This window comes from Balearica regulorum, chromosome 2 (assembly GCF_011004875.1).
Source record: "Balearica regulorum gibbericeps isolate bBalReg1 chromosome 2, bBalReg1.pri, whole genome shotgun sequence".
Lineage (NCBI taxonomy): Eukaryota > Metazoa > Chordata > Aves > Gruiformes > Gruidae > Balearica > Balearica regulorum.
This window is the reverse complement of record NC_046185.1, coordinates 124848440-124872713: the sequence shown is the minus strand read 5'-3', so window position 1 is coordinate 124872713 and position 24274 is coordinate 124848440. Positions and strand designations below refer to the sequence as shown.

The 24274-nt window shown below is 49.1% G+C and overlaps 1 protein-coding gene across 2 annotated transcripts; it reads right to left on the bottom strand.

The window, feature by feature from the left end:
* Positions 1–9894: 9894 nt before the first annotated feature.
* EOMES (eomesodermin) lies at positions 9895–14944 on the bottom strand. Of its 2 annotated transcripts, XM_075745756.1 has the most exons (7): positions 14049–14944; positions 13546–13700; positions 13103–13224; positions 12490–12648; positions 12338–12399; positions 11543–11694; positions 9895–11296 (listed from the first exon to the last, which is right to left on the bottom strand). In XM_075745756.1, the coding sequence occupies exons 1-7, from the start codon at positions 14804–14806 to the stop codon at positions 10959–10961; spliced, it is 1746 nt and encodes a 581-aa protein (XP_075601871.1). In that variant the 5' UTR covers positions 14807–14944; the 3' UTR covers positions 9895–10958. The 2 variants fall into 2 exon arrangements, with proteins under 2 accessions (XP_075601871.1, XP_075601870.1); XM_075745755.1 differs by having other exon boundaries at positions 9895–11694.
* Positions 14945–24274: the final 9330 nt, after the last annotated feature.

Below are 24274 nucleotides of genomic sequence, written 5' to 3'. Positions count from 1 at the left end.
TCTGGTCTGTGTTGATGACAATTGCTTGATGCAGGTGACTGATGAAGTTTCTGGACTTCTTAAAAATCATAAGTATGAGATGTAAAGGGCAGCCATAAGATTGTGGAGATTAAAATTCTGAGAAGTGAGAAAGAAAAATAGTTCAAATACAAGGTGGCACTTCAGGAGAGCAGAATTCAGCTTGTTCCGCTTCTTGGTAGAATCTCATGGAAGACCGCTGTGAAAGGTAAAGGGAAAGCCTGTGAGAGCTGGCTGATCTTCAAGGACAAACTCCTCAAAGCACAAGACAGCCCATTCCTGCATGCAGGAAGTCAAGTGAGCATGGTGGAAGGCCAGCATCGATGAACAGAGAGCTCCTTACTCCTGAGTTCAAATACAAGAAGGAAGTTTATCAAAGGTATAAGCAGGAGTAAGCTTAGTCTCTCGGCCTCAGCTCCTGTCTCCAGTAATGTCATATGCTTTGAAGTTTTACAAATTTCTGCAAGCACTACCACACAGACAGTGATCTTCCTTCCCTTTCCTCCAAAAAGAACACTTTAGCGGGTTCTAATGAACTTAAACAAGGTATAATTTTGCCTCTAGCTCATGACCATTTATAACTCTTTGGCTTACCAAAGTTCTCGCTTGAAAGTTCCATGTCTGGCCTGGAGTTTTGCAGAGTTTCTGGCCCTGATTCCAGTGTTGAGTTTGATAACAACAGGTTATAAACCCTCTCCTCAAGAGGAACATTTGTCCTATCTGCTCTGTCCTGATCCATCCAGATCCTCTTTAGAACATGCATCAGAAACGCAACACAGATACAACTTTCACCCATATTTCTATATGGGTGAATATTTCTATAGCTACTGATACATCCATAGTGACAGGTCTCTGTAAACGTATACAGACCCAGCCACAGCTATGTGTCACTTCCTGAACTAACAGGGTTGCAAGACTGGGTCAAGAACAAAGGAATTTTTTTTATTATTATTATTTTTTTAAAGAATGAAGAATTATAGCCCTCTGATCCTGAATGCACTCATCATCTTTTTGAAATGAAACAAAGATATTTGGAAGCCACTTAAACTGGCTACACGACCACCACACAATTCTGCACTCATCTCTCTCGCTCTCCCTCCCCTCAATTTCTGTTGGCTGGAGTTTCCAAGTGTCCTGTGAAATGACAGTGAACAAACATGATGTTGCCTATGCAGCACAGTATGTACCATGTCTCAATCAGCCAGTCCTTAATAATGACCTCCTAGTTTCTCAAATTACACTTCATAGCACAATCTGCTACTCACATACTGGATTGTAGCTTTCTCGCATCAGTAAGAGAGATGTTTTCTCATAGGCAAGGTATATTTTACCAGTCGATTCATTTTCTATTACATTTGTCCTAGCTATAGATGTATAGGTCCCAGAAAACAGAAATTGTAATGAGAAGAGGAATAAATAGGGAAGATCTCCCCCAAAGAGTAAAAATACCAGAGGTAATGCTTCCCTACCAACAAAGGCAGCTTGAGGTCTAGTAAAATGGAATTAAAATAATGAGCTGTTAGTATCATAAACCAATTTCAGTGATTTTCACTTTTGCAAATTTCCCTTTGAAATCCAGCGTTGCAGAATTCAGTTCACAGCTTGGGTTCTTCCAAGTAGTACTGTTGGCCTGTCCACAGTGTTTTACCTTTTAAATATTTTTTTTCAGCTTATAGAGTGCCTTCCCTGCAGTTGGGTATTGACTGCTTACAATCTAATCTTGCAAATGCTAGTAAATTTGGTAAGTTACTCTAGGAGGTCTCAAGTCTACATAGGGAAGTCTCTCGGCAGTATGCATTATGTTTGGTAGCACTGGCAATATCAGGTTTTTGTTTGAAGTTGCTCATTTTGCCGCCTTAACAGGTAGGAATAGATTTTCATATTTGGCCCTGAATGTTTATTTCTTATGTAGTTTACTGTAAATGAAATATACCCAACTACCCTCTTTCCTGCCAAATGACACAAATACAACCCCTTCCTGTGGATTCCTTGAGCAAGCTTACTTTACCTGAAGAAATAGTCTTCCAGAGCCTGAGCCAAAAACTGTTAACTTAATGCATATCTCCTTGTTCCCAAATTAGCCCCAGGAAACCTGTCCTGAGAGGCAAGTCATTCATCGCAGAGTTAAATTTGGGTGATCATGACTATATGGCAAGGTCACCAGCCTGCACAAGAAAGGTCACACACCCCAAGTCATATCTGTATTATTGTGTTCTCAGTCACCTCTTCCTTCCTAATCATGCCACATTTCTTAAAGCCATAACACAGTGAGTGAGTTTGCAATTCTTTCTCAGGGACTTCGACCTTTCTGGACACTCGGAAGGAACAGAAAGACAGTAATGAAGTATTTATCCCAACAGCCAGGGGAAACACCATTTAATCTGAAGGAGAGAGTTTTGTCTCTTTGAATGATAAAGCTACAATTTCACAAATTAAGTCAATATAAGCTTACACCAAAGCCAAATCCTGCCTTCTTCCTACAGTCCCTGGGAGGTTGCTTACAACTCCCTTTTCCACCAGTCCTGGCCGGGGAATCCTGCCCACTCCACTGCACTGACTCTGGCTCTCGTTGGGTCTTAGTTGAGCCAATTCGACTTGTGAACCCAGCAGAATGCAATTGTCTTTTTCTCCTAGATGCATTTTCTGCCAAGTCTGTAAAACGAATTGACTCACAGAGCGGTTTGATGAGCCCTGCAGCTGGTACAAGGTAAGAAGTGAACCCACAAGCCAAGCATAAAAATGAAAGACTAAGGAGGGATAAAAACCTTTCTCTTTTCTCAGCTGTAAGTGGAACCTTAAATCAGCTCAAACCCCCTCCCATAGCTTTACCCTTCCTCTTCAATAAAGATATACCATAAGACCTGAGATGCTTTGGCCTAGCTATTAACCTCTGTAGCTGCTATAATAGAGGAGACTGAAAGCTTTAGCTGTTAGACAAAAGAGAGAGTTAATCCACTTAGTCTCCATCAGGATGTTTTTTTAGGTGTGGTTATGGCCAATCTTTAAGTCTTTCTATAGAGTGTTTTCATTCTATACTTCAGTGACCTTTAAACATTATGGGCGGCCATTAGCACTTCTCAGCATAACAATATTAATACCAGCATTGAGAACGATACAGATCAAATCTGATTGAAGTGAATAGGGTGGAGGAACACAATTTGCCGCTGCTTTGGCTCTCCCTAGGACTCCTGGTTTGAAGAATACCCCACCAACAAGAAAAGTGATCCGTGTTTTCTTTTTTTTTTTTTCTTTTTTCTTTTAATCTCCAGTCCCTGGGTAGGTTGAGAAAACATCAGAAGGGAGTTGCCTCTCTGTCTTGGATTCTCCGTGATAACCAGAAGCAGGGGACGACAATGTAAACTATGGCGCAAGCACATGCCCATGGACAGCTGTTGTGGGGTACAAGAAGTGCTGTCAGCCTACACTCCACCGTACTCCCACAGCTACCTTAGTACTGGGACTGTACCCTTGTGGCACCTCTACCCGATCAGAAAGTCTCCTCACCATTTTCCAGACAGGGCATTTATACCAAGCTCCTTAAATGCTTTTGGAGACTGGTACCTAAACTGGCCACAATTTTGGGTACTGACTTCACCATCCAGGCAACAGCTGTTGTGTGCTGTTATGGTGGAGGGGTGAAAAAAAAAAAAAAATCATGAGTCCTGCTGCTGAAACTGATGAAAGCAGTCACCAGCACCCCTGGCAGGAATATGTAAGTTTTTCATTCTTACGTTCTGCTCTGTTTCTTCTTTCTGCTCAGTGCAAGCACAAGCATTTCTGCTGCTACATAGTGAACTGAATTACAGAATTGATCTGTAAAAAAAAAAACCCAATTCTTTACCTCCAATCCACCACCCTTACTCACTGGCCCATCCTGACAGCAGGCATTTCTAGAAGTTTATTGTATACATATAATTTAAGTAGATCAAGTAGAGAAATATATTGCACATTTGAAACAGAGCTTTACAATGCAGATTTATTTGCTTTTCTGATCATTGCTGGCACAAACTTTAGGAACATTACTCATTCTATAAGTAAAACCAAAGTCATTCAAATGTCACAAATTTTGCCATATTTTTTTTCTGGATCAAAGACATTTCCACCCAAAACAAGAAATTCACCTAATCTTTCCTCTCAAATGATCCTGTAAAGGAGTTGCAATGTAAAGGCAGCAGAGCAGAATCTTGCCTTCACTGAAAGAAGTAACAGAAGAGCTGGCTTAATAATAATCTTGAGACATAAAACACAAAGCTGCTGGAAAATAAGCTACTTGATGCATCGGTGAAGACTAGGCTACACAAGTGAGGCTTTGTCTGTCGTATCTGAAGTAAGACATAGGATAAAATTTACCTGCTATTGTGAATAACTCCTGAAAAGTCTTGTGTTGACATGTCCTCTCAAGTGTCAGTTTAAGAGCTCTCCGTGCTCAAATTATACCTTCATTAGGGCAGGAATATCATGCTCTTATATTCTTACTAGGCATAGGAAGTAAGGAGGGGAAAGTAATAACATTTCTGCTATTGAACTAAGAACAAGCAAGCAAATAATACATTACAAAACAGTTTCTGAAGAAAGATTGTTTCCTTCCTCAAAGGAAATTTGCAACTATGCCAAGCAATTTACGAAGACTGTATTGCTTTATGGACAAATGGGATTATAACTGTTCCATGAAGTTTAACAATTAGCGCCCTATCTACACTACAAAAACCTAACCCTGCTTTAAGAAAACCAGTGATCATAACAGAACTGACTCCTTTGCCCTCAATATCTACAATCACAGTACAGAAGAACCCAGTATGAAGTTTCATTACCAAACCTGCTAAAATGATACTACATTATGTTACAGTCACTTTAGTAGTGCCTACTTCAACCATAACAGTTCTTCTATAAACTGTAAAACTGCAGAGCTCATACTTCAGCAGAAGAGAATACGAACTTACGTCGTGGTTTAACCCGACAGGCAGCTAACCAACCACACAGGCGTTCGCTCACCCCTCCCTCAGTGGGACAGGGGAGAGAATCGAAAATGAAAAAAACAGTAAACTCATGGGTTGAGATAAAGACAGTTTAATAGGACAGAAAAGGAAAATAATAACAACAACAACAATTATAATTATAAACAAACCAAGTGATGAACAGCAGTTTCTCACCACTCGGCCAACTCCCCCAGTTATATACGGAGCACGATGTCATGCCGTGTGGAATAGCTCTTTGACTAGTTTGGGTCAGCTGTCCCAGCTTCTTAGGCACCCCCCACCTTCTCGTTGGCTTGGCAACAACTAAAAACATCAGTGTATCAACATTATTCTCATCCTAAATCCAAACCACAGCACTATACCAGCTGCCAGGAAGAAAATTAACTCCATCCCTGCTAAAACCAGGACAACTTACATGGAGCTCCCACTACAGATTTGTTAACTGATGTCCCACTTCACGCATCCTTCCTTCCTTGACAGACATCAAGCCCCACTAAAAGAGAACCCAACGTTTTTCCTTTGGATCTTTCTTTCCATGGAGAACACTCCAGGCAGAAGGAACTCACCTTGCTCTTTGCCTGAGGTTACTGATAAAAGATTGGCTACTTTGAAAAAGCTCTAAAAACATCGGATCAGATTTGAGTCTTAAATACTCAAAGGAAGCCTGACTTTGAACATCTTAGGACGAAGAAGACAGGCTGCTTTTCTAGCTTTAAACATCGTCATATGAATTCAAGTATTCATTGCTTGAATTAATTTAGTGGTATAAGCCAAAAGGTGGTACATATTAGGAAAATGCACCTGTTCTATGCCTTCCCCAAAAGCCAAGAAGTGAGGGAAAAAGCAATCAGTCTGGTTTTAGTACTGTTACAGGAACCACAACTAGAGCCTTGTCCCATCCATCTTCTCAGACCATCTGTTGAGGGACAGCGGTCAGAGTAAGTAGGTCCCTTTATAGCAATGGCTAACCTATTGCTTTCATGATCAAAGGGGATTATCACTACATGCAGGGAAGAAAAACTGCCTGATGCCATTTCACCCAATGCACTACACTACTGAAAGGCAGTCTAAGACCATGGCAATGAGGGCCAGAAAGAAACCAGCTGGTGGGAAGTTGGGCAATCACTGCTTTGCTGATAAATCTTATCAGCAAGAAATCAGTTCCCTGCTGTGGATGGAAACTAAATGGCATACAACAGACAGAAGACTAAATTTTGCTCACAAGCCTGGGACTGAGCTGATGCTCAAAGCCCAGGTGGGAGAAGGACTCTTCCTCCAGACACACAGGCCTCCTGCATCTGATTAGCACCGCTCACCATTACTACCACCTGTAGGCAGATAGTTACCCCATGAGTAAAGTTAGGCCTTTATTTATTATTATCTCCAGGGTCAGGACTGGAGATTTACCTCCTTCCCACTCAGCACTCCCTGCATTAGCACAGTCCTTCAGGCAGGCAAACCACCCAGCATTCTATCTCTCCTTTATTTCCTCTTCTTCTCCTGCATTTTATTTGACTCCAAAATGAAAAGGGGGGGGGGAAGAGGGCTGCAGGTTAGAGGAAAGCCTGCAGAGGATTCCTCCTCCCCAGATTAGGATTTAATTGTATTCCTAGTGAGTCCCTTCTGGTTGCGCTCAGTCTTTCAGATGAATGTTTCATCAATATGATTAGGATCACATCCCTCAGTCTCGTCTATTTACACAATCGGTTGTGACAGCTCAGAGTATAGTACTCCCTAAAGGAAATATTAGATACCACCCTATCATTTTATTCAAATCATATTTTGCACTCCGCACTTTCAGCCTAATGTCATTCTCCCCTGGATTACATATTTGTGATATCCAGCAAGCACTAAAATCCTTCCAATAAGGATTAGATTAATATTTATATTAGCCATACTCATATTATTATGAACAGGGCTATGGAGATTTTGGAAGGGGAGGAGTGGGCTATGGATACTTCCAAGTGGCTGGGGAATGCGCTTGTACGTACAAAAAAAAAATGTGGGATAATAATAATAATAATACCACCACCCACCACCACCGATAGTGTCAAAACCCAATTTCATGAGGCGGATGGGTGCGAGGGAAGCGTCAGCAGACTCGCTGTCCCTCGCCTCAAACGCCTCGGCGCCATTTTCTCCCCACGGCCGCCCACCGCCGGCTCCCCTGGCACCCCCAGCCGGTAGTCTCGACGGGAACGGGCATTTCTGATGCGTAACGGTACCGCAGGAGCCATCGGGGGCCTATTCCCGCCTCGATTGCTGCCGCCTTCCCCTCGGGGCCACGCTGAGGCAGCCCTGAGGAGAGCACGGCGGCTGATGGAGGACTGTAAAAATAACCCTTCCCGGGAAACCACCCTCCCTTAACGCCGCGCTGTCCACAGAGAGGAGGTGGAAACAAACGAGCAGGTGGTGAAAAGGCGGCGTTGAAGAAGGTGGAAGCAAAAATTCAGACCGAAAGTAAAACCCCATAGCGTTACTCTAAAACACACCGAAAAATACCTGCCCCTTCCTTCCCTGGAGCGCTGAGACCGCTGCCCCGGAGAAATAGCTCTTTCTCCCGAGGGGATCAGGGAGACGCGGTCGGAAGGAGAAGTGTTTGGGGGTCGTTTCGTTTTCCGCCCCGGGTGTGAAGCACTGGCGACACGATTTCGGTCGAGCAGCGAGGGACGAAGTTTCGTTGGAAAAAAAAATCAGACGGTCGCTACCGACGTGCCGCTGCACAGAGCACAAGCGGGACAGGCGATGAGCTATCGGGTGTGCTTTAACGAAAAAAGCCCCAAAACCAGAAAACAAAGTCTTTGCTGAAGCGTGGAGACGTGCCCATCTCCTCCACAGCTATTGACCCGCCGGGCGTCCACGCTATTAAAACCAAATAAATGCTACGCACGCATAGCGGGGAACCGCTCGCTCGGCTCAGTGAGGAAATAGCCCAGAAAATTGCTAATTCGCGGGGAACGGCCTCAAATGGTTACACCAGTGTATCCCAGCATCACGGGGCCCGCGGGTCGAGCGAGGCGCAGGAGGAAGGAGAGGAACCCCCGGGGCAGGCGGAGCCGCCGGCGTCTTTGCTCGCACAGAGCGAAGCAGAAGCGGGCGGATTCCAGCCAACAGCGGGGTTTTCCTTAACCGAGAACTCAGTTTTACAGCTTCACCGTTCGCCTCTCGCTGCGCAGCACCGCAACGGTGTAAACAACCATTATTTATTTTTTTCTCTAGACCCTGCCTGCCCTCCATCCCCGTTTACAAAGTCGCACGCAGTTTTCATGCGAGAGCTACCGAAATCGCAGGGACGGGGCCGACGGGCGCCTTTCCTTAACAGCGTTTTCTGCTCGCAAGCTGCGAGGCGAAGGTACCGCGTTTCCCGACACACGCCCGCCTTGCCCGCGGGTGTCGGTGGAGCTGCTGCGGAGGAAGGGGCCATCATCCTCAAGGACGCCCCCTCCCTCCAAACCCGCGATAAAAAGCCCGCCGAGGGTAGGAGGGGTTCTCCGCCCGGAGCCGGCTGTTTGTCTCGGTAAATCACATTACGAAGTAAAGTGCAAGGGTAGTTAACTTTATCTTTTGTTAATGTAAACAAATAAGAAGCATTCAGTTCCTTGATCTTTATTTAAATATAGAGTTGTTTATCAGTGTCATCCTATGAAGATTAATTAGATACCTTTATTCACAATTTGGCGTCTGACACCCCATTTTAGGAATGCATTATAATCACAAGGTGTTAATTGGGGCCAGCCAGGCACTTATGTTTCTATTAAACAGTGTGAGGACTTTTCACAAGTATTAAGTTCTTTTTAACTGTGCGGTGCAAAAATATACAGCTTTTAATAACACACCGCGGCGGAATCGCGTTCCTGAGTGCTGGATCATCGGTGTTTGCAGCCCGGGAAGGGCGGGCGAGGTGCGGCCGGCATACCACCGCACCCCCGGCTGGAAAAGAAGGACAGCTTGCCTTTCCAGGGGGGGCTTTACCGGGAACGGATATCCCCTACTTAGATGAAAAAAAAAAAAAAAAAAAAGGAAAAAGAAAGAAAAATAATATTCCGTCCCTTGTCGCTTAAAAAGTACCGCGAGTCCTCTTCCGTCCCAAATCGGATGTGACTCCTTGTGCAGGAGGGAAGCTGCTGGGACACCCATTTGTTTCGCTTGCAACGCGCAGAGCCGAGGCCCCGCACTGAGAGGCAAAGAGCTGATCGAAATCTCTTCGGAAATCCGCCGCTCTCCGCTCCGGGGGTGGGGAGCCGCTGCCAGTGCCCCCCGATCGCGTTACCTCCTTCGAGGAGGGCCCCGGCCTGAGCCTCTGGTTTATTTTGTTTGCAGCAGGGCATCGCTAACAGTTTAATCCCATTACTGCCTGCATATCCTCAAGAAAAGTCCTGCTGCCGCGGGAACCGGGATTCAATTGCTTTGCCGGGGGGGCTTTCTCCCCAGATAAGCGGGCAGGGGAATTTCTTACCGTGTTCCGGGAAACGGAGGGGGCGGGCAGGGGCGGCTCAGCTGCTGTCAGGGGAGGCGAGCGGAGTTCACAAGTCGGTCCACGGGACAAGGGCTGAACTCACACCTCGCCTCCCACAACCCCGCGGAGGGGAAGCAGTGGTAGGGGAAAAAGAGGTACCGTTGGATTTTGGACCAAGACAGAGGCTCAGAGCTTAGGGAAGGATGCACAGGAGAGCTGGAGAAAACCACAAGAAAATACAACTTCAACAGCTAGCAGCATCTAGATGAGCACAGCGCAAGGGATAAAGCAGCAAGGAGAAACTTTGCAAGAGATAAGTTAGAGACATCTCAGCCCCCATTCCTTAGCAATACAGCACCTCAAGGATTGGGCTCCCTCCCCCCAGCTGGGACAGGCGATAGAGGTAAAGAAAAGGCAGAGAGCCACCCCACTCTTATCCCTGGCACCACCACATTTATTAAAAATTACTGCTATGTACATAGAAAAAGAAAACAGAACCAAGTTTTGTTGAGAGAAGTTTGTGTGCCAGTGCTCTAGGGTTGAGCAGTTTAAAATGGCTGAAACTATAGGCAAGGAGTGGGTAAGTTACATCACTTCCAGTTTTGTACAGGGCAGCTGAAAAAGTCACTTTACATACATGTAAATAGAAATCTGTTCATGTTTTTCACAATGCTCCATATGCTAAGTTTGATTAACAAGAAAAATGTCTTTTGAACTTCAAAGCACCACCAGAGGTCCTTCTGACTGAACAGCTATAGGTCAACTATTTATACATTATTCCACAATATTCTACAGTGTACCTAGACAAAACACAACTGTACACTTCATTTTTGGCCACCTCAATAAAGGTTAGGCTTTTGGGATGGAGGCATGGGGTTTTTTTAATGCAAGTTCTAAACTAAGAAGAGTCAGGTTTGGTCATTGTAACCCCATCATTAGCAACAAGACCTTCAAGTCAAGATCCTGCCTAGCAAGCAGGCCTCATTTTGGCCATCTTCTGCCAAAGAAAGCCTTAGCTGAGTGGTATCTAACTCAGCCAGTCATGCTACAGACAAGGGTTGGACAAGCCAGCTCAGTCTAAAGCAGAACATAGCATTTGTGCAGCTCCCTGCAACCGAGCCCCCTTTTATCTGAGGGGCAGGCAGGGAAGAAAGTTAAATTTGGGATCCTACCCCTCTATTTCCTTGCTCAGGAGTGCATAGATTTGATCAGGCCTCTGAGCCAAGCCTAACTGTACACTTTAGTGTCTCTAATAAATAAGCCACATTGTAAAAATCTAGACTCCTGCTTACAGCTTCCACATGTGGTTCCTTCTAGAAAAGGGGAAGAATTATACCATAGTTTGCTCTTTCCCTACTTCATTACCTGCAGTCAAAAAAACTTTGGCACCTTCTTTACAATTGCACACAACAATTCAAGGTGGAAGGCAAGAGTCTTTTTGGCAATTGTAATGCAAAAAAACCAAGGCCACCCTGAAAAAAATTAGCCAATTGGAATAAAAGGATGCTTTAAGAACTAGTATAGAATGCATAGTAGCCCATGCCTTTTGAAGTGTCTTTGTTATAGTCCTCAGCATTAATGTCCTCACATTTCATAGTCGGGGAATTTTCATTGCTGGAAGTGCTAGGGGAGAGCCGTCTTCTCTTACAAGCACCTGTGTAGACCCCAGAATCATTTGAATCTAGAGACTTTATGGAGGGTGGAGTCTCTATCCAAGATGAGCCAATTTCTTCTTTCACCTTCTCCTTGGAAAGCTGGTCTTCAGAGAAGCCTGGAGGACTTGTTCTGGATGTCCAAGGTAATCCTGTTGTCATTTTTCTCTGGTAAGAGCCCCTGCTGCCCCAGCCTGCCATGGATGGAAATGTCGGGTCAGGGTAGTACCCCAGACCCCCAGGTGTCTGAATGGGAAGGGATTTAATGCCGTAAGGGAGCAAGGTGCTAGGAGAATACTCCGTCTCGTAGGAGTTCATGTCCAGTTTGTTGGCACTGGGCTGCTGCACAGGTGTAACAAACCACCGCTGAGGAGGGCTGGCCACCTCTTCGCTCTGCTGCGGGGAGAGCAAGCCATTTGTCTGAGGGACGGTTCTCTCACCGTTGTAAAACCTAGCTGGGGGCAGGCTGTTGACAAACTGTTCTTGGAAGAATGGTTGCACACTGTATCGGGCACCAGGGACGATCTGGTGGGATCTAGGAGAATCCGTGGGAGATGGAGTTAATCTGTCATTTTCTGAAGCTGTGTACATGCTACAATGTAAAAGAGAAATACTGAGCATTGTTCTGATAGACAAAACAAAAACACACAAATTGGAAGAAACCAAGTTATTTCTTTATTAGAATCACAACTAGGTTTAACTGGATGGATGTTCATTTCTATCTAGCTTAGTAGTTCAGTTTCATTTTCCTAGAGCAGTAGGAAATTTATAGTATCACTGCTACAAGTATACACTGTCATATCAGCCAAGCCATTTTAAGTGAGGTGCAGCACCTGCATCCCAGAAGCCATACTTGTGTACATACAGTTCCAGCTTTTCAAAGACCATTTGATGCTATAAGGTGAGCATTAGGCAAGTCTTCTGCTGACAGTTTGAAGAAGCTGCCTCATACACTACTGCCAATCTGCAGGCCAGCTAAGTTATGCCAGTACAAATTTTCTACCAAAATTCAGAAGTCTGCTGGAAGACAAGTCATCAAGAAATACAGCAACTATGCAAACAGACATTTAAGGTCTTTCAAAGGAGCACAGCTGCTAGCAAAGCTGCCAGTAGAAGTATTACTACTTCTGAATAACTGAAGTAGTATCTAAAAAACCAACTCTTCCACACACATTTCAGACCAGAATCATGCCTCCTAGACAGAGACAGCTGCAAGAAGACAGAAGTGTACTTACGAGTCATAGTTGTCTCTGAAGCCTTTCGCAAAAGGATTATGGTCAATTTTGAGCTGGGTAATCTAAAAGTAAAAGCAGAATACAGAAAGATGAGATGTTGAACCCACAAGACAATTTTATTGTTAATTGTCATTTTATGCATCCATGCTTACATCAGTGTTTTGATATGCTGTAACTGCTATGAACTGTGTTTCAGGGAAAATAAATGTTTGAGTCTTTGAGGAATCATTCAGATCTTCAACACCATCTTCAGTCACTTCCACAATATGAAGCCGGGGCTGGTACTTGTGTAGAGATTGCAGCACTATCATCTAAAAGAAACCATGGAAGAGACAAGATCTTTAGACAAACTGCATCCAACATTAAAATATTTTATAACCTGACATTTTCTTCCTGTAAATTGCCATTTTTTGACTCGGGAATAGAGCAGTTTTAAAGTGTTAACAGAAGATGATTCACAGCTTGTAGCCCTGTTTCACTAGGTTACTAATATGCCTAGATCTAAAGCAGGAAGTCAAGAGCTATCAGATACACTCCCACTTTTTGAGCAACTCCGGAGATACATTGGCTGAAAACAAAGAAATTCACACATCTAATTTCTGACATTTCTAATTGTCTTCATAAGGAGAAACAAAGAAAATCACATCTACGATCTAATTCAAGAAGGGAACAAGTCACAACAGCGATCTAGCAGCTCGATTAAATGCTCTAGAGCCCCAAAAAACCCAGGAACCACCAAGCCTGCCCCCACCCCCCGCCATTTACCTGCGCGTTGTTGTTGTTAGCACCTTTATTGTTCGTTAGCTTCAGTTTCCCAAAAGAAATCTCCTGCCTCATCCAGTGAGCCCCGGTGTTGGGCGACTCGGGGTGAACGTACACCTTGTTCCCTGGGGAAGATAAGCCAGTAAAGCGCCTGCCGGGCATAGGCGCTTTCTTCCACCGCCGGCAGCTCGGAGCAGCGGGGCAGGGCGGGAGGGGGCAGCGCCCGGGCAGCCCCTTGGGTGCCCCGATGTCCCCCTCGCCCACACAGCCTCAAACACCGCGGCGTGAAAACAAGAGTTGCAAGACGCCCTTAAAAGCGTCGCTCTGTCCACGGTGGGATGCGGGGGTGGGGAAGACCCTGCAGAGGAAGGCGAAGCGGGAACCCTTTCTGAGAAGCCGACCCGCGCGGAAAGGCGACAGTGAGACCCCGGAGACCTCGCACCTACCTTGCATATTGTTGTCGGCTTTGCCGCAAGTCACCCACTTGCCCCCCTGGAAACGCCAGTGATTGGGGTCCGCCAACACCACCTCCACGAAGACGTTGTAATGGGCCGTGGGGTTCAGGCCGGTGATGTTGAAGCTCAGGAAAGGAAACATCCTCCTGTGGAGGAAAAGCACACGGTGTGCGAGGCGTGCCGGGGAAAGAGCTGCGGGCTCCGGCGGCAGCTGGAGGCGGCCGCAGGGTGCCCCGTCTGTCCTGGCACCGAGAAGACCAAGGAGGCAAGCGCCGAGCCCCAACCGATCCCCGCCTGATCTCCCGGTCGCCTAGTGCGGGGGAAATTGGGAGGGCCGCTTTTCGGGGAAAGCGTCCCCGGGCCGGAGGCATCACCGACGGTGAGAACGCGCACCTCCTTCCCGAGGGGAGCGGGCAGCACTCCCCAGCACGGAGTGAACCCGAAGGACCCCCTCCCCACTACCCTCCGTTTTGGCCCACCCCCTGCCCGCTTACCGGCCCTGCTTGGTGATGATCATCTCCGTCTGGTGCCGGTGGAACTTGAGCCAGAGGGGCCGGTTACAGAGGAAGACCTGCGCCCGCAGCCCTGGGCCGGCGGCGGGCACTCCCAGCGCCCCTAGCCCGCCGCAGGAGCCCGACGCCGCCGGGTAGGGGCCGTAGAGGGTTCCGCCGGCCGCCGCCTGCCCGTACTGGTACCCGCCGCCGCCGCCGAACTGCGCCCGACCGCCGGGCGGGCACACGGCGCCCGCGAAGCCGCCCGGCGACAGCACCGAGCCGTAGGGGTAGCGCGGCCCGCCGGGCGGCTGGTAGACGGCGCCGTGCTGCGCCGCCGGCGGGTAGGGGAAGAGGGCGCAAGGCCCCCCCAGTTCGGCCCCGGGTGGCCCGGGTGACTGCAGGTAGTAGCGCTCGGGGCTGAGGCTGTCCATGGAGTAGCGGGCGGCGGCGGCCGGGAGCAGCTCCTCCTCCCCGCAGGGGGTGGCCTTGCGGCCGTCCGGCTTGGGGGCGGCGAAGGGCGGCTCGCCTGCCTCCGCCTCACCCAGCATGGCGGGGGCCGCCCCGAACTTCTTTGGCGTCTTGTCCAGGTCGAGGTGCGGCGGCGAGCCCGCCCGGGGCGGCCCGCGGGACCCACCGCCAGCGCCCGCCGCGGCTCCGGCTCCGGCCCCGCCGCCGCGCCCGCCGCCCTCCAGCGGGTAGAAGGGGGCGCCCGGCAGGGCTCCCCCCGCCGCCGCCAGCAGCGGCTCGCCCAGCTGCATCCTCTGTGGGCCGTGCGGCAGAGCGCCCACACGATCCGGTACCAACCCCGACCCGCGGCCGCGCAGCGCTGCGGCGGGACTCCGCCGAGGCGATTTATACCGGCGCGCCCGGCTCCTCGGGCCGCCGGGGAGGGGCTTGCGCCGAGCTGTCTCATCGCCGCCCTCCACCCCCGCCGGCCCATTGGCTGGACCGCGTGACACTAATTTAATTAGACAGCTACTAATTGGAACAAGTCACCTGTGACTCTGGTGTGTGTCCCCCCTCCGCAGCCCCCCTTCCCGCAGCCGGTTACCGGAGGGGCTCCGGCCAGCCCCATGGCCCCACGCCGCTCGGAGCGAGGGGACCGCCCGCATCACCCGCGGTGGCCGCAGTGGAGGGCCCGACTTCCCTCCCCCAGAAAAAGACCTTTTGACCAGGTGGCACCGTCCTCCCAGACGCACAGCCGCTCGGGCACGTAGCGGAGGATCAGCGGCGGGAAGAGAGGGATGGGGACGAAAGGAAAAGCGGGGGGCAGAGCCGGTCCCAGCACCGGCACCCAACAGGGAGGAAAGGGCGGCGATCCGCCGGGCCGCTGAGACGGGGCGGGTGACACTAGCCCCCGCCACCCCCCGCTGGCCTTCTCGTCGTTCAAACAATTCGGCTTGTGCCTCAGCTGAGCCCAACAGCCGCCTTCCGTCCCCGTCCCCCGTCCCACCCCCCGTCCTCCGCTCCCCGGGCAGCATCGTTATCATGGGGGTGACACGTTTCACCTTATCAGGGAAGCCTCTGTGGGAAGCGGCGGGCTTGGTTCGCAATTTCAGTTGTGAGGAACTCGGCAGTCGGTTTCTCGCAACCCGCGTTCCCCTTCAGCATCTCCCATCGGGAAGGCAGATTTACAATTCAGGCTAGTGCCAGATCTTTTTGGCGCTTTCTCTCAGCGCAAAAAAAAAAAAAAAAAAAAAATCGGAGCCTTTTACCCCAAAGGGTAAGGGAACAGCGTTTGGGAAGATGTAGACGCCCGTGTGATTTTTGTGAAGCGGGCAGAGCCAGTGTGAACGATTTGCAGCTACAAATCCGCAGCCCCTCGCCCTCTGCTCGCCGCCAGCCAGCTCGCAGGGAGCGCTACAAAAACCTACCTCCTCCTCACGGCTGAATTTTAAACCAGACCCGCCGAGCGGCGAGGATTTCGTTGCCTGACGGAAGGACCCGCCGGGCGCGGGGAAGCGGCCGAGCTGGAGCCGCCGAGCTCTGCCGCCCACCCCGCCGCCGCGCCTCGCCGAGCCCCCGTTCGCCCCCCGCTCCCTCCGGGCCGCGCCGCTTCGGGGCAACTGAATTAAATCGCCAAAAATTGACCGCGGCCTCCAAACCCCGGGGCAGCGGCGCAGGGGGAGCCCTGCTGGGATGCGGCTCTTGCGCAAGTTTGGCGCTGGCACGGTGGCGGGTGGCGGTGCGTGTCCCGCCGTGCCCGCCGGGGCTCGATCCCTACCCCTGATCGGAGCCGAGAGACGGGGCAACCGGCTCCCGCTGTGCCCACCTCCGGCTGCAGACACACAGACGGGAGCCTAGGACAGGCTGATCGCAGCCGGCACTGAAATACCCCCCGCCCTCAGCCCTAACCACCCGTTCTCTCCGGGATAACATTTAGCCCAATTTTTTGCGTTGATCTCGTCCGACCGAGGAAGACAACAAAAAAGTGTGGGAGAAGCCCGACGCTCCGGCACGAAGTGAAGCGGCCGCTGCGCGCTGATGCCCCTTTTCCCGGGCTGCTTCTCGGCAAGGTGTTTGCATTCACCGCGGGGTGAGGAGGGGAGCAGAGCCCGGCCGGGCAGCGCTGCTTTGAAAGCAAAACAAAACGAGGAGCATCCTGCCGGGCGCCGCGGAGGCTGAGCCTCTGCATCCCTTCCCCCGGCCGGTGAGCCCCGGTGCAGCTCTCCGCGGGGCCGGTCCCCGCCCGGAGCTCCGGGCTCTGCCTTTCCTAGGTTAGGGCAGAGACGGAAAGGGATTTTACAGAGCTCCTACGTAGGATTTAGGGGAATTAATTTTACAAGATAATAGACTGAAAGGGTCTTACGATTTAAAACATCTCCGCAGGACAGGTGTCGCGTAATTCAAAGCTGCTGCGGTTGTTTTTTTTTTTTTTTTTTCTCCACAACTCGGCTAACCCCGCGTTTAACAGAGAAAGGTAGAAAAGCTTTCGATGTTGCTTAGGTTTTCTGTGGATTGCGCTTTCTCGGGGGGGGGGGGGGGGGGGGGGGGAGGCGAGAAAACCGTGGCCGCCCTGGGAAGGAGACAGCTTTCCATTTGGTTCGAAAATTTTTGGTTTGGGGTGAGGCTCTTGTCCCTAACGAAAGAAGGTTTCATCCAGCTTTTTTCAGCAGCCTGGATCCCTGCCTCGCACCCCGCAGCTCCCGCCGAGCCAGGGGCCCGGCGGCGGTGGCAGGGAGGCCGGGGCCGGGCTGCTCCCCCCCCCGCCCCGCGTCGGGCAAGGCTTCCCGGAGACCTTCAGCAGCGCTGAACCGTCTGTAATTCGGGGGCTGTGTAAATCCTTCACTCCGTACGGTCCGGGAAGAGCTGTAATACCCCCCACACCCCCAAATTAAAGTTACCACCTCAGTCACCAGCCAAACTCTTGGGACTCAATATTTCGCATTTCCTTAGCCTGCAAATCTGCCCGCCCTGGGGGCCGGGGAGGCAGCTAGGGGATTGGCCCCCCCCGCCCCGGCCCCCTACAAGGCGGCTCCATCCTTGCTCGCTGTCCCCGATGTCTCCGGGATCTGGCCGGGAACATCACCGTACGAAGCTGCGGGATGTTTCAGTCATGTGTGGGACCGGAGATTTCTGAATGGGTCCCGCAACCCTGTAGATGTTATCTTAGAGATAAGACTGCAGAAACAGCAGACTGGTGAAACAGAAAGGAGCATGTTGGGTTCGTAAATCTAGTAAAATAACCTCCAAACCACAAAAAGAATGTTGAAAGAAAATGCAGGTCTTTGAAGGGTTACAGATTATCTTGTTTTGTTGGGCTTTATTCAAATATACTCCTGGGGTTTATTCAAATAAGGAGCATCTCTGACTTTAAAAAAGCTGTTCCAGAAGAGCTCATTTTCTGCAGCCCAAATTACAGTGGAGTCACACTGTACTGAAGTGTTTTGTTCTTCACTTTCAGGCTGGAATCGAGCCCTTTCCTCTTTCATCGGTCAGTGTATCAGAAAACAGCCCCCCACTTCAACAAATTGCTTGGACTGTTCAGCTGAAGGACCCAGCTCAGTAGGGCCTAAGGGGGGAAAGAAGTTGGGATCCATAAGATCTATTCTATCAGGATGTTGTATGCCTATATGTGTGTGTGTGTGTATATATATGGAAATTTATATACGTATATGGCCATCTATAGCTATATATGTTTTTCTTCCTTATAAATATGGATATTGATACACACACCACTAGGTTTACACAGACACCTTAAAAAAATTGTTTATCAGAATCACCTGCCATGCCGTTTTGTAGTCTTTTCCTGAAGTCCTGCTGCCACCACAGCAGGATGGACAGGTATTTTGTAAGCGCTATGTTTGAATAGTTTCTGTGAGGGTGGTTGTTTTGAGTTTTTTGTTTGGGTTTGGTTTTTTTCCCCCTTGTCCTGATTTGGTTTAAAAACTGTCAGTTTCTGGATATCCTCCCTAATTTGCTAGCGTCTCATTCAACGGGATTTAATACTTTTGGCTTAATGTCAAGATTTTGCAGATTTTCTGTTTTTTCAGTCATCCAGTCTGGCTTCCCCCCCCCCCCCCCTTCAACAACATAGAGAGTACCTGGCTAGACAAAGGAAGGAGAATACTTCTAAATGCATTCATAGGACTTGCCACTCTTCCACCATCTTTCAGTGTCACTTTTAAAATCACTAAATGAGAATTTTTTCAGATGTGGCTAGTCATATGTGAGTGCTTCCTTTTTAAAATCTTGATACCTCTCTTTTCAAGGCTGTTGAATGCTTACAGCACTCAGAAAAAACAAGGAGGTATTAATATGGCTGTGCAAGGCTCGGCATTTCAGCTTGTCACTTAACTTCAGGGGTTATTTTTATGCAGAAGCCAGCTACACCCTTCCAGTGATCAGGTTGTTTCATCTGTCAAATGCAAACAACAGCCATCTCTTTTGTGAGAATATTAGGAGACTAAATGAATTGAAAATGGTCTTTATTTTCTGATGAAAGGAAGTTTTGCTGTAGCTGCAAAGACCACAAATCCATTTTAGTTTATGCCAAGTGGGATTTTCAGTGTGCAGTCATATAGACTCCTAAGGATACGGGAAGTGTAGCTTAAAATCTACTTTGAGGTTGTTGCAATTCGAACCCCAAAGGGTTAAAAAGTAGTCAACTGTTGTTGAAGCAGATATATATGGACTTTAAATAGAAGAAATCAATATAGCCCTACAAAACTAAAGAACTACTATCTTTAATATTAACTGGTGATGGTGTCATATTAAAAGCAATTTTACTCTTTTGTAATTAATTCAGTTTAGCTGCCACTTTCCTAGCTATCAAAACCAATTTAAAAAAGCAGCATACAGACATACACATTAAAAAAAAAAAAAAAAGAGGTAAGTATGCATAAGCCCCATAATAAGTATGGGGCTAATTTATTAAAATGAAAAAGTAAAGAATAGACTTTTCTCACTCAGAAATATGAAACAGAAATAACAGATACAAGTCAATGAATCAAGAACTGGAAGAAACAACTCAGTATTTGAAAAGAAAGTGGTATTCAAAGCAGCCTTATTGGTCACTTCCTTTCTCCTCCTTCAAAGGAAAATAACACCTAACAATTCTTTATCTGTGATTTTACATTTAGAGGGAAATGCAATGGTTGGTAAAAACTAGTCAAGGTCTGATCCTAATTGGTAAAATATGGCAGTATAAGCACAGACAAGGACAAACATATTCAGTGCTTGGAGTGAATCCTTGTCAACGGATAATTTTGCTAGGTGTGACCACACAACAGCTTTGTGTCCTTGGGCCTGTGGTACCCTGTTGGCTAAAGAAGGAAAAAAAGTCTGTTCCACAAAGTGTAAGCCTTTGTAAAGCGGATGCCTCTGTCATTTTGACAAATATTTGGGAAACCTACAAGAAGGGAGATGAGAAGAGTATTAAATTGGCTTTAGCTTCCACGTGACTTTCCGTGCTCTAAACGGAATTGCAGAAACTTATGGAAAGGAAGAGACTGCAATTAGGATCACAAACCCAACCATAACCACGAGCAACATTTCATATTTTGTATTATTCATGCATAGGGATCTCCAAACAGCTCTTTTAAATGCTTGCCTTTTCACCCTTCAATAAGTTTAATGAGGGATGCCTAGCACCTTTTCCCTGGTTTTAAAGCAAGATCACTTACTCGCTTATGGATTTGTGCCCATTGTCAGCCTGACGGTCATGGGATAGAGATGTGAGAACATAACGGGATCCCTGAGGTTGGTGTGATGGCTACAGATCTGGTCAGTTTGATCCTATTTGTATTTACAGATCTGTTACAGAAAGTTTTAAACAGCTAATTTTGGCTTGCTTGCCCTGCTTTATATCAGAAATGACTATTGAAAGAGCCTGGAGTCAACTGCACTGTTTAAATCTCAGCAATTAAAATTAGCAGCTCAAATCCCGTAAAAAGGTGTTCTGCTTTTGTTCTAACACTTTAAAAAGTACAATTTCATCATGTGAAGGCCCTGATAAACTTCATGCTGCTCAGGGCTTATGATGTCAGAGCCATGAAATATTTCCTGCTGATAACATAATAGCTGAGAAATATGAGTTTTGGAGAGTTTGGGGGTTTGTTTGCTCTACGTGCATGCAGTATGAGGCTTACAGTGGGAAAACAATTAACTCGAGGGGCTGGAAAAGCGTGTAGCAGTGGGCTACCGTGTAATTGCAGAAGCAACGAGGAATTTCACCTGATATCATTTGTGACAGCAATCAAACAGCAAGGCCTAGCAGGGAACCACATATTAAATAACTGCCGTGACGGGCGAGCCCGCTATAAAAATAAGCAGAAAGGACAACCAGGGCGACATATGTACTCTCTGGGAAGGTGAGAAGATGGCTGTAGGGTTCCCCTCTTGGGGAGGGCTCGGGTTTGTTAGCCGCTCGCCCCGGCTTCCACCAGCCGCCCGTTGCTACCGGGGACGGGATGGAGCCGACATCTTTCCCTCCCGCCGGCCCAGGCCTCCGGTAGGGAGGGCAGAGACCAAGCGGCGTGACCGGGGAGGCGCAGGGGAAGCCTAACGGAGGGAGGTCCGCACCCCGAAGGTGCCCCTGCAAGCGGGCGGGGGTGTCTGTGGCGGCGCTACCCTCAGGCCGGCGGGAGCAGCTCCAGCCACGCACCGGCCTCCCCCGCTCTCCCCGGCTGCGAGGGCCGGCAGCAGCCGCCTGGACGGGGCGGGCGGCGGGGAGCGGTCGCGGCCGGGCGCGCTTGCCCCAAGCCAGTTCCTCACCCGCCGCCCCTCCGGCGGTTTCAGGCCGGGGGCGGGGGGGAAATGCCACCCCCTGCCTCCATCTCCGCTTTTCTAACCATTTCTCGAAACATCGCCGCTCAGTCTTCCGACCTGCGGAAAGACCGGGCAGCCCTTGCCCCTCCCCGCACCAACCGCGGGGAGGGCCGGCAGAAACCGCTGCCGTTCCCCGAGTAAGCCCCGGCGGGGACCGGCCCTGCCGGCAAGGGGCAGGGCTCTGCCGGCCGTGTGCTCGGCCGGGGGCCGGGTCGCCGCAGCCCCATCCCCAGCGCGGGGCGGTGGCGGGCGATCCGGCCGGATTAGCGCCGGGTGCTTTGAAGTCCCTGCGTCGCATGTGATCCCAAGTCGGGGTGCTTAGGGCTCCCCATTCAGTTGTTAATTCCCACTAAGCGGTTTTAAGTACCTGAGCTCTCAGACCCATGCGCCTTCAAAACAAGTTTATGCACGCAGATAGCTCCAAAATTACCCATCTGGGTACTAGCAAGACCAAAGGCATAAGGCGAGCAGAGTAGTTAGAAAATAATCGAAGCAAATGGGCACTTTATTTGCCACGTGAATTTCGGCTCGGAAACCCGCTTGCAGGAGCGGCAGATTCAAAGGTGCCCGCACCTGCGGAGCCTGCGCCCTCCTGGGCGCGGAGCTGGGGCCGTGCTGCCGCCCCCGCCCCGGGGGGCTGCGGGGCAGGAGGCCGGCACTGGCGCCCCGCTCTGCTTAAGTGGCCAGAAAGGGGGGGGAAGGCAAACAAAAAAACTTCCATCAGAAAAACATGAGCTGAGGAGGAAACGGCTGTGGACACCCTGGTGAGATGCCCCCTCATTACGGGCAGGAAGAGGTTTTGCCATTGCTACCAGCCATGCAGTATTGTCCGTCTTTTTTTTTTTTTTTTTTTTTTTTTTCATTTGGTTGGTTGGGGTTTGTTGTTGTTGTTGTTTTTCTTTAGCAGCAGAGATTTAGGACATATACAGGACAGCAGAATGAAGTTACATTACGAAGAAATAATAAAATGTGACCTACGCCTCCACCCTCTCCCCGCCCCCCCCCCCCCCCCCCCCAAAAAAAAAAAAAATCCCCAACCATCCCTCACAAAAGAAGCGATCGCTGCTTTGCCACCATAATTTGTTTCTCGGTGACACAAGGAGAACGTGAAAGGATCCCTGCACCACTTCTCTCCAATTAGCTTCAGTGAGAGAAGTACAAGCACTGGTTTTTCTAGCGCAGATGATTGTGTTGATTCCTAGCACATTAGTGAGGGAAAATTTTAGCTTGAAGAGTTTAAGTTATAAAGATGAGAACAGACAAATGAGCAACATCACAGAAGAACTTTAAACCATCTCACAACTGCATATTCTTTCCTTTCTCCACTATTCACATTTCAGGCAGTTACTGGTTCTCCTGTTGCCCACAGCTATGGATTGAAGGGCAGAAAAGGAATGGATGTAATGAATATGAAAAGGAGGTGGAAAAAAAAAAGTCTTCTGATCTTTTGTTTTAGGTGTTGATCTAAATTAAAATACAACCTCCTTTAGTATGACCCATTGAAAAGTAGCAAGGGTCTTGGTGTGAGCAGCCGGACCCTGATGTCCACAGGGTGGTGAGGCCTTGGTCAACATAATACTATCACGGCAACATTTCTGCCTAGTTTACACCTTATTTAGCCCTACTCAAGCTAAAATCCCACCTTCTAGTTACCCTTATATATAGCCTAAGGCGTAGAGTTTGACAGCTGTGGAACAACGGGGCAGGTAAAAATACAGAGCCCCAGCATGATGATAGAGATCAGGGGGCTGTGCCCCTCCATCCTGTGGGGTGGTGACTGACACCTTCCTAAGCCTGTGCTCCTGGGGAGCTCCAACCATGCAGCCTGGTTGCAGAGGACACCCTGGGACCTGCAGGATGGCTGTCTGTCGTTCCTGGGAGGAATTCCTGCCTCTGCTGCTCTGGCTCACTGTCCAGGCTTTTCTTCTAGAAGACACGTGAGAATGAGTCAGAGCTAAGGGGTCAGCAAATGTCACAGCAAGGTGAAGGACACGCTTTTCCTTTGGTCACGGTGGTTGTGAGAGCCGGACCCTTCCACGCATAAGGCAGATGGCGACCAGGAGCCGAGCAGGGCTGCCCTTGCTTCAGTCACCAGCCGTTGGGAAAAGGAGCAGGATGTTGCAGGGTCACAGTCTCGCTGTCAGTGAGCAGAGATTTGCAAGTGGCAGAGCCGGACCCAGAGTAACTTACTTTGCTAGACAGTGTAAGCTGTGTTGTATTTGCGTGTGAGCATTTCGTTGGCATGAGATACTGGCAGGCTCCTGCCAGGCAAGTGCTCTTAATGTCCACCCAGGGCTTGAGGACTGCCTTGACCATTTATTTCATCACTTTTCTACATGCCGCGTAGTAGGTGGGAGGTCCCAAGGGATGAATTTTTACTGCATTGCCTATTTCTGAATCTTAACAACTCTGGGGAATATTTGATGAAAGGTGGATGTTAGGAGATACTGAGTAGAATAAATGCCGCTAAAAATCCACCTTTGAAGCAAAATAATATAAAAGCCTACTGCAAACATGGAAAACCATCCCACAAGGCAGCTATTACACAAGTTTCAGAAAACGGAGAGCAAAGCAAGCCTGCGTTTCCATCTGGTAGCGGAACAGCTCTGGAAACGATTTTGTTTCACCTGTCTCCATCTAGGGTTTCGGGTCTTGCCTGCCACATTTCATGGCACCATCTACCAGACCTCATTCAAGTGCTTAGGGGTGGTGGGGGGGGGTACCCCAGAGGGCAGGACTCGCGTGGGAAGTAGCACCAGCGTGGGTCAGGGGGACACTAGTGGGCGCCACTGTGAGCCGCTGTCCCGGTGTGCTGAGCACTCCGCCGTCCCTGGGGCTCTCCGATTCCACGCTCAGAGAAAGTGGCCAATTATTTTTCTGTCTGAAAGAGCCAGTGATGTGGCAGAGAATGACAGCTCCAAGGGAGAAAACACCTCTTCATTAAAAAGTGCTGCTAA

Excerpts from the sequence above, each read along its gene's own strand:
- EOMES (XM_075745755.1), bottom strand. The coding sequence starts at position 14,806 with ATGCAGCTGGGCGAGCCGCTGCTGGCGGCGGCGGGGGGAGCCCTGCCG. Across the intron at positions 13,701-14,048 it reads ATCATCACCAAGCAGGGCCG|GAGGATGTTTCCTTTCCTGA; the intron begins GTAAGCGGGCAG and ends TTTCCTCCACAG. Across the intron at positions 13,225-13,545 it reads AGCCGACAACAATATGCAAG|GGAACAAGGTGTACGTTCAC; the intron begins GTAGGTGCGAGG and ends TATCTTCCCCAG.